Genomic DNA, 9,915 nt, shown 5'->3' on the forward strand with positions numbered 1-9,915 from the left:
ATTTGGAAGTATCACGGGCTCTAGTACTTTCATTTTCAAAAGGGTGAGCTAACATCATGATTATGCTAATTCATAGCTATTCTCTTCAACATTGCATTATTATTAACTTTTTCAGCATCTTAAAGTTACATTTACATCAGATTTAGTATAACTGGATAAATTGGCTCCACGTGGGGCTTATTTCATCACTCTCCTATGTGTTTTTATTACATACGCACTAAGAACCCTAATCACATCCTACCCAGCTAACAACGGCTGGTCCCACAGTCACCACTTTATTGCACCACTTTATTGCATTTTTACGAATGATCTTTGAAAGACAGGGTCCTGAAAAAGGGACCTTTCTTTTTCTGCTGAGTTTATATGTTTTGGCAGTCTATAAATTATTTGTAATTCTGTTCTGGCCCTCTGACCATACACTCAATAAAAATGATACCTGGCTTAGACTATGTACCCTCACTCTCCAACAACTACTGTAGGTTAATTGGTTGTCCTCTGCCTACATTTCATTTGTTAGGCTCAATTAATCAACTTCATAATGGCTCCACGATACCTCAAATTATAGTTATTGATAGTTTGTCATTTCATGTGAATAATAATTAGTCACGCATATAGAGTTGTTGGTCATTCATTATTGCTTCGTTCATATAATTCTCATTCCATAGCCACAGTTGTTGAGTATCCAATTACAAATGTAATTATTGTAATAGTAAATGAAAGGTGGTTATTCATTATTACACATTCTCAAATTGAACAATGTTAGGCACTCTACAGGCATGCATTGACATGTGTCCCTACCTCCTCGCATTACAGCATGTGTGGTTGGATTCTAGGTACGAGCAGACGTGGCATTCGGTCGGTTTCTACGTAGAAGTAGATGCAGCATTGGAAACTAAGATTCTGGTGCTCAGCAGGCCAGGCGTCATCATAATTAATTCATCTATTCAAATCACATTACCACATACATGGTTAGGTTCTACTTGCATCTCCATAGCATTTGGTTAGGTTCTATGTACAAGCAGACCTGCATTTCATCTAAACACATCAGCAGATGTTCAATTCTGGCACTCAGCAACTTATGCATTCATTGTTTAATTTGAAACGTTCAATTACAGCATAATTTCACTTTTGTTTCATTCTTTGCATGGATCTCTTTTCCATATAATTCATACATTTGTTTCCAATTTCTAGATCCAATCGTTGCTTGGGGCGTGTCCAATCTCCCTGGTTAAAATGTTGCATGGTTTGTCCCTTCTCCCTGGTGAGTAACTCACATTCTTTCTGGGGGTGTTTCGATGCCAGCTGCCACGCACAGGGCTACCAGCATCACAACATCTGACTCCGAGGATCATCCCTCGGAGATGAGGCCCCTCCCCAAACAATTGTAACAAAATGTTTATACTTTAATTTTGCCTTTGTTGTTCATTCAGTTCGCCTGTCCTCGATTGAAATGTAGATAATGTTGGTTTAATCGGTAAGGCGGTCTAAATGGCTTGCTCCCGTAAGCATGACGGTCAGTTATGGGGCGGCAGGTAGCCTAGTGGTTAGAGCGTTGGGCCAGTAAGCAAAAGGTTGCTAGAACGAATCCCCGAGCTGACAAGGTAAAAATCTGTCGTTCTGCCTCTGAACAAGGCACCCACTGTTCCTAGGCCGTCTTTGTAAATAACAATTTGTTCTTAACTGCCTAGTTAAAAAATCATAACATATTCATGTTTCCTCTCCATGTGCACAGCTAGGGCTGTGCAATTTGGCCAAAATGTAATATCACATTTGAAATTGTTTTGACGATATAAGACAGTATTTATGTTTTTTCATTTTCTATGAGTAGTGCGTGACCCTAGGGTGGCGACACATTCTATGTGATTTCAATGGGTCTTTCTACATTCTGATTGTTTTATACTGTTCAATTAAACCTCTACCAAAAATAACTTAGCATTTGCATTAATTTCTGCACTCATTTGAGATAATTTCCACACTGACACACAGAGCTGCATGGGCAAAAAAATCCTGGCCTTATTTTTAACAAAATGTTGCAATTACAACTTAGATCAAAACAGTGAGGTGAAATGTTAGAATCATGGGAAATGAATGAATATTCTAATTCATTTATTTTTTTAAATGTAACCTTTATTTAACTAGTTAGATGATAATATTGGGTACTTTGAATAAAGTGTTTGACATGACAATTAATTAAAATGCCAGGGAGGAGTTATTGTGACAGGGTAATAGGAACCAAAGTCTTGGTCAGTGTTTCCTATGGAGCCCTATAATCTTTAGCTACATTAAATGCATTCTCTTAGCCCCTTCATGTAGGGCACATATTCATGCTTCGCCTATTCCTCTTTGATTTAGAAGATACTGTTGCACAAACAACATGCTGATTTAGGTCTACACCATCACTGGTATTAGGCTGTATAGCTACGTTTGCCTAGCTAGCTAGCTAGCGATCAGCATTAGCGGCTAACACGGCTTAGCCACAACTTTCTAAGAAAAGACAAACTAGCTGTTTGCAGAAAGAAACTAATAGTGTAATTATAGAACGCTTGTGGATTTATATTAAAAAGCAAAGTTGAAACAGCATCATTGTCATCAACATTGTTGCATGTGCTGCACTGACCATGCAGACTGAACTCAAGTGTCTCATGGTCGAGCATCATAAAATGTGCTCCTTGAGTAACAGTGGGCGGGGCAAGTTCTGTGTGGAAAGCGGCATGGATAAATATGACTCAAGCGGCGAAGTAAACTATAAAAATGGATGTTACAAACGGCATACCACATTTAACAAACCAAACATTAAAATACCATTATAGAAGGTAAAGCAAAAACCCAAAACCAGTCCGTGCGTCAATACCAGTATATAGTAATATCCGATGTTGACATGCTCAAGTCATGTCACTCCTCCTCCTTAGCCTCGTGTAGAATGTCAGTCACGTATTACTCTATGGCCAATGAACAGCAGCTGAAAAATGCAACTTTATCACGCATGCTAAACAACCTATGGGCATACCTGGGCAATAATTACCTTGCTCTCTTCTCACCAGTGGGAATACATGTTGTGATGTATTTAAATGAAGGCTTACTCTTGTTTCTCTCACTTGCGTCTTACTACAAAAGGTTCACAGCCGACCCTCCACCACCAGATGAAGACCCGTCATCGGAAACTCTTCCTCCCAGCGGGGAGGCACTCACAAATGTCAGATCTAACTGGACATTAAATGTAAAATATAGACCTAAATTGTAATGTACAGTATACTGAGCAAAAACATAAACGCAACATGCAACAATTTCAAAGATTTTACTGAGTTACAGTTCATATAAGGAAATCAGTCAATTGAAATATATTCATTAGGCCCTAATCTATGGTTTTCACATGACTGGGAATAACGATATGCATCTGTTGGGCCTCACAATGGGCCTCAGGATCTTGTCAAGGTATCTCTGTTTATTAAAATTGCCATCGATAAAATGCAATTGTGTTCGTTGTCCGAATATTATGCCTACCCATACCATAAGCCCACCGCCACCATGGGGCACTCTGTTCACAACATTGACATCCACTCACAAACATGACGCAATACACGTGGTCTGCGGTTGGGAGGCAGGGGTTGGAAGTGGTTTATGGTAGAGAAATTAATATTCAGTTATCTGGCAAAAGCTCTGGTGGATATTCCTGCAGTCAGCACGCCAATTGCACGCTCCCTCAAAACTTGAGGCATCTGTGACATTGTGTTGTGTGACAAAACAGCCAGCACCTTTTAGAGTGGGCTTTTATTGTCCCCAGTACAAGGTGCACCTGTGTAATGATCATGCTGTTTAATCTGCATTTTGATATGCCACACCTGTCAGGTGGATGGATTATCTTGGCATTTGAGAGAAATAAGCTTTTTATGCATATGGAAAATTTGATGGGATCTTTTACTTCAGCTCATGAAACATGTGAACAACACCCACCACTGTACATGTTACGTGTATATTTTCGTTCAGTATAAAATATATTTCTTTATAACATCACGTTATCAAGCGGAGTCTGCTTCCTCTATTAAGCTATGTAGCTATAATGTCTTGTTCATTGATGATGTGCTTCTAGATGTGTAACACATGGATGTGTTCATGTGAATCTTTACCGCAAAACAAAATCAGACCGCTGAAATACAATGGGGCACAGCAAATGTGCATTGATTGGTTGGTTAGCAGCTAAAGTAAATGTGCAAACTGGGGGGCACGTCACTTCTCTCAGGCCTTACTGGTTCTATCCCATCACCAGTCAGAATCTGGATCCCATTCAGTCATCACAGAATCTAACTGGTGAGCTGTATTAGTAGACGACCTGCGGGTTTCTATGGCGACGGCACGTGTCACTCTGTTGCCTCAGTCCCCGCCAGCTATCTGAGAGATACTGTAGCTGTTGGGGACTGAGGCAACAGTGGCAGAGAACGTCAACAAGCCCATTAATCAATGAGAAAAACAGATGACTGGTATTATGCATGATCATTGGTTCACATTTCCCTTCATCAGCATAGGAAACAGTTAGGTGGAGGGATACTGACTGTGTTTAATTTCATAATTCTATAACAATAAATATGTAGACCCTTTGAAACTGTGTATATTAATCTAGTTCCCAAAAACGTTTAACCTTATGTGCACTTTTGACGCTACAGTACACTTCTCTTCCATTTCTCTTGTATGACATTTAGGCTAATTCTATTTGGTGCCCTATGTGAGCAGTAATACTTTTGACAGCTAATAGGTAACTTGTTTATTGCCCAAAGAACAAGATCACTTCCATGCACAATATGAATCTTTACTGTCGTGTTCTGCAACGGCAAGTGCTGGTATCATTCTCTTTCAAGTATCACTCTTCATCTCTGCTGTCACAGTGGGGATAAAATCTCATCAAACCTGGCAACCCTCCACTACTGCATAAGGGGGCTTGGATAGAGTAGATTTACACAGTCTTCCCATTAACTCCTGCTACACAGCCACAATCAGAAAAAGAGGGAAGACAGACCAAGGCCCATACACCTTTTCCCATCCCCATGGGCTGTTACAGTGAAAAACAACTAGCACAATTATGTAAGCCAAGCTGTTGGCTAAAATCATCTGTTGACAGTTCCTACTGTGCATTATTAGAGTGAATGACTCGTACACCAAAATCAAGTACTGAGAAGTGACAGACTTGAGACAAGATGAATTCACATTGAAATGCCTTGGTTAAAAAGGTAGTTCAATATTCAAAACGCCCTATTCCAAAATGTCTTGAAGTCAATTCCCTACTACTGGAAGCAAACAAAGAACCTTGTAAGGCCTCAACGATTTCCCTTCCTATTGTCAGTCTCCTTTGCTAAATATGGACAGTTTGAACACAGCCTTTCATAATCACAAATGGATGCATTGTTGGGTACGTTTCCAAATGTTACTCATTTATAATTTGTAGTATATAATTCAGCTGCCAAGAATAGTAATAACCACCATTTATACACAAAGCTTGATAACACATTCCCCTGAGTAAGATAGGTTAAATATGCAAAACCATGAAGCCATGAGAACCCGGTTCATTACCACCTCATCAATGACAACAGAGGCGTTCCTTTCCTGTTATTTGTCATGCGTCTCTGTTCACCCAGGTAAAAATATGATTCTACAATGTCTTCTATTCATGTGTGATTTGAGACCATGAAAAATATCTATTAGCCTGGAGACACAGAGAGAGGTTTCCCTGAGACTGGGCGTCATAATTATGCGATATATTGGTTGTGACCTTGCTGAAACCTTATCCTAAGTAAGAAGCCAGGCAAAAAAAGGTGTTTGATACAGAAAAGCAAATGAAAGGTGAGCTGTTGCCCACTGTGCCCTACTCCTCCTCTCACCTTATGTAAACACAGGTGTGTGTGATGATGTGTGTGTGTGTGTGTGTGTGTGTGTGTGTGTGTGTGTGTGTGTGTGTGTGTGTGTGTGTGTGTGTGTGTGTGTGTGTGTGTGTAGGAGAGGGGGAGGGGGAGGGAGAGAGAGAGGGAAAGAGAGAGAGAGCCCCAGATACGTCCAGTATAGACTATTCGCATGCTTCCTTCACTGAACCCCACAAGCATAATGTTCTGGCCTAGACCCAGGTAGACATTGTACAAAGTGGCACGTAGCCAGTTGGAGAGGGAGAACATTCAAGCATTCACTGCCACGTCAACAGACAAGCCGTATCCAAGCAAACACAGGAGAGAAAGAACGAATGAATACAAACAGAGCGTCGAGTACAACACATCATGTCCAGGCGAACGTTCACGATCGGATACAGACGCGTGCTGCACATAGATCCCATTTGTGGGTCATATCCTAGTTTGGCAGCTTGCTACTTGTGAAAAAGGTTAGCCGATGTAGTGGTAACACTTTTTATTAAGGTCTCTTAATAAACCATTGATAAAGAGGTTACTTCCCATTTGTTGATAATTGTTCCTACATTTGTAAAATGTCATTAAGCGATCTCTAAATAGTCATTTACGCATTTATAAACACTATTTTCATTAAACTGCCTTTTTCAGCAGTATTCACATTTTCATTTTGTGAGTACAGATTAGCCTACATACTTTAATAGCTTGTAAAATAGCACTACATCCACTCATGTGTATTTGCTATCCATCATTGCAAATAAGATGAACATTGGGGCAAGGTGTAATATACATTTTAAAGTCGAGCATATTCTTAGAAGTTATAAAGCTATTTTAATTCAACTGCCTTTTTCGCCAGCATGCTAGGCTAGCTAATGCTAAAGTGTCCGGCAGCAACTCACCCCGACGCCAGGTGTCACATTTTCATGGAATCCAATGGGCTGCTTTAGTATCAGCTAGCCTAGAGACTATTTAGAGATTACTTTATTATATTTACAAATGTAGGAATAATGATTAATAAATGGTAAGCAAACTCTTTACATTACTGTTTATAAATAATTTATTAAGGGACCTTAATATATAGTGTTACCAATGTAGCTAGCTAGTTAAGGCTGTGACTCAAGGCAGATTACAGACATCGCACTACACTTGACTTGTAGAACAAAGTCTACATACAGACTACTTTCTATTCCATTTTTTTCGACAGATGCATGTAGCCTAGTAGTTGAACGTTCATGATGCTCAAAGCTCAACAGCTGGCCACTGCCTGTCTTCTATAGCTACTATTTGGATTGAAATGGAAACAAAAAAAGCTTTTAACAACTCACTTTTAGTGATTCAAGTTCCATTTGCTTTCAGCAACCTCTTCTGCAGGGTGCTCAAGGTCAAAGGTCATGGTCAGAGGCATATGTGCTTTTTCCACTGTCTGCATCATTTTACTTTCATTCCTCACTCCAATAGTTGCTTCTGGGCAATCAAATCACTGGCTCGGGCTGTGTGCCTCGGGGGTCTGCTGGATGGAGTGTGTAGCAATCATATTGTATCATTGGGGAAAGACAGACTGCGTTGGTCTTATGGTCCCACTCTGCTCCACTGCAGTTTAAGCGCTGAGCACTGGGGAGCTGAAACTGAGTGGGATCTTGGGGGAAGCGAATCTCAGTAGGGCCTCTCAACACAGGCAGCTTTTTATCACAGGGTGGTATGTGCTCTACTGATAAGGATGGTGACAGGCCTTTATGAAGATCAGGAGTACGCGACAGGAGGTGAAATCTCTCCTTCATTCAGACACAGACTTGATTTGATGTCTTTGTTTGCGTGACACACGGGTGTCGCGCATTTATGACACCAATAAAGATAGAGTGAGTCCTCTGACAAAAGACAAAACCGACTAATCACATCTCAAAGAACCCCTGAAGACAGGAGAGGTTTCTCTGATCCATTATCAGCCTACTACACCAAGCATGTGGTGCTTAACAATCTGACCTAAAGACATCGCGGAAAGATTGAAATGATTTGACGAAGAAGATGCTGATGATGAGAATATAAATACTGTGGGAGAAACCCTTATTATTGAAGTGATAATCACTTTTTTTTGTGCAGTTTTAGCTTATTTTAGACTTCTCTATGGTGTTGCTGTTTCCTCAATTTTTTTAATTTCCAGAATATCTTGTCTAGACATTTTTTGAAGAAGGTAGTAATACTAGTAAACACAGATTGTGTCAGTTAGCATTGCATTCAAAACCATGGGTGTTTGGGATGTCAAAAAATAAACTAACTTTCACACAAATAAATGCACTATACCTTTACGATTACATGGATTTCTATGCAACAACTCTTCAATGGATTGATTGAACATACCTATAGCTTATTTAGTTAGTATCATAATTAGATGTCACTACGACATTAGAATGTGGCTTAAGAGTCTTGAATGACTGCATTATAAACACATTTTACTTGATGTTAAATATTAACAATACATGGGTTTAACAAGAGACTCTTATGTTTCACAAAAACCCATATGAGTTTGGGCCAATCTGTTGATGAAGGCTCAAATAATAACTGGACCCTATAGGCTAGAGTTCCATGACTGGACCCTATAAACATATTATTTATAGGCCTGTACTCTATAGCCTACCCTAAACCCCTAATTAAACACTTCATTACTTCTAAGAATATGGTCGACTTTAAAATAGATATTACACCTTGTCCCAATGTTCATCTTATTTGCAATGATGGATAGCAAATACACATGAGTGGATGTAGTGCTATTTTACAAGCTATTAAAGTATGTAGGCTAATCTGTACTCACAAAACGAAAATGTGAATAGTTACTGTAAAAGTAAATAACTGAAGAAAAAAAAAAACATAGCCAATCTACTCAGGGCGGGCCTATTTTAGCAATGTCGAAAGTTAACTCATAACCAAATAGTTAGTTTTTCTGAGTCGATAATTGTTGCAGGCTGTCAGGTAACACCCACCTCCTTCTTGACAGTGCACAGTAGCCTCTGACGCATCTCTGCTTCTAAAACATATCAGAAAAGGTGTCATGTCATTTATTTTACAATACGTCTACATCTTCAGCACATGATATATACTTCATTTGGTTATGTTTTAAACGGTCGTGTTTTCTCTTACCTGCCATTGCTGCTGTTGTTGTTGTTGGCATGGAATCCGGTCCCCTTTGCGTAGCTCCTTCACACTGAGACCATCAGCTCTATGTGGCTATATCGAACCGGAGAGCAAGTCAACGCTTGAGGCTTTACTCACACCTCTTAAAGCTACAGCAATCACTAAATTCGATTCTTCCTCCTCGGGTCTACAGACTCTTCCCAGAAACGCAAAATAAAACTGATACATGTGAAGAATAAAGTGACTGTTTTATACCTTTGCCGAGATCTTTTACATTTTATTTTTGGATTATCTAACTCATCAAAGAGACAGTGCCATTTAGGCATAATGTAACCTATTAAATACTGAATAGCCTGAATTTGTCCAAACAGGTACCATATTCTTCACATGGCCTTCTTCTGTAAAGTCAGGAGCGTATCATGAACCATTAATTTCCATAATAATTAAGCATTCTAATAACTGAGCCCTGTCCTGCAGCAAATTTGGTTACAAACACACAAAAGCTTTCCCTCACCAATAAGATATTTTGCTAAGCAACCACCTGAAACATATTAGCAGAGCTATTTGAGCTCATCAGTAGATCTGGTGTCCTGGTCTTTACAGCCTCCATCTCTGGAGGTAAATGGCATCATATACTGTTGGATAAATCTATATTGCTTTTTATAGACATTGATCTGGGCTCACTGGAAAATAATCCACCATGTTCCTGGGGCCCTATACAAAGCAATACAAATCATAAGAACCATTTTGTGTATTCTAGGCTTGAATAACGCTGTGATTGTCAGGAATCGTTTCAAAAAGCTGTGGACAAATATAGTGGTGTGAATAGAATCTTGGAGAGCCAACAAACCTCAAGTCTAGTCTGTCTAGTGGGGATATCCAAGTCCACATATATCCCATATGCCTTCAG

The 9,915-nt window shown here is 39.6% G+C and overlaps 1 protein-coding gene across 1 annotated transcript in view; it reads right to left on the minus strand.

Moving 5' to 3' along the window:
* LOC139545729 (small G protein signaling modulator 1-like) overlaps positions 1-9,126 on the minus strand; it is an 83,932-nt gene extending 74,806 nt beyond the window's left edge. The window contains exons 1-2 of the mRNA XM_071353807.1: positions 9,012-9,126; positions 8,855-8,898 (exon numbers count right to left, since the gene is read on the minus strand). Of these exons, the coding sequence (XP_071209908.1) occupies positions 8,855-8,898; positions 9,012-9,042 (75 nt within the window). The 5' untranslated portion in view covers positions 9,043-9,126. The remainder of the gene's footprint in view (positions 1-8,854; positions 8,899-9,011) is intronic.
* Positions 9,127-9,915: the final 789 nt, after the last annotated feature.

The sequence above is a fragment of the Salvelinus alpinus genome, chromosome 19 (genome assembly GCF_045679555.1).
Source record: "Salvelinus alpinus chromosome 19, SLU_Salpinus.1, whole genome shotgun sequence".
NCBI lineage: Eukaryota > Metazoa > Chordata > Actinopteri > Salmoniformes > Salmonidae > Salvelinus > Salvelinus alpinus.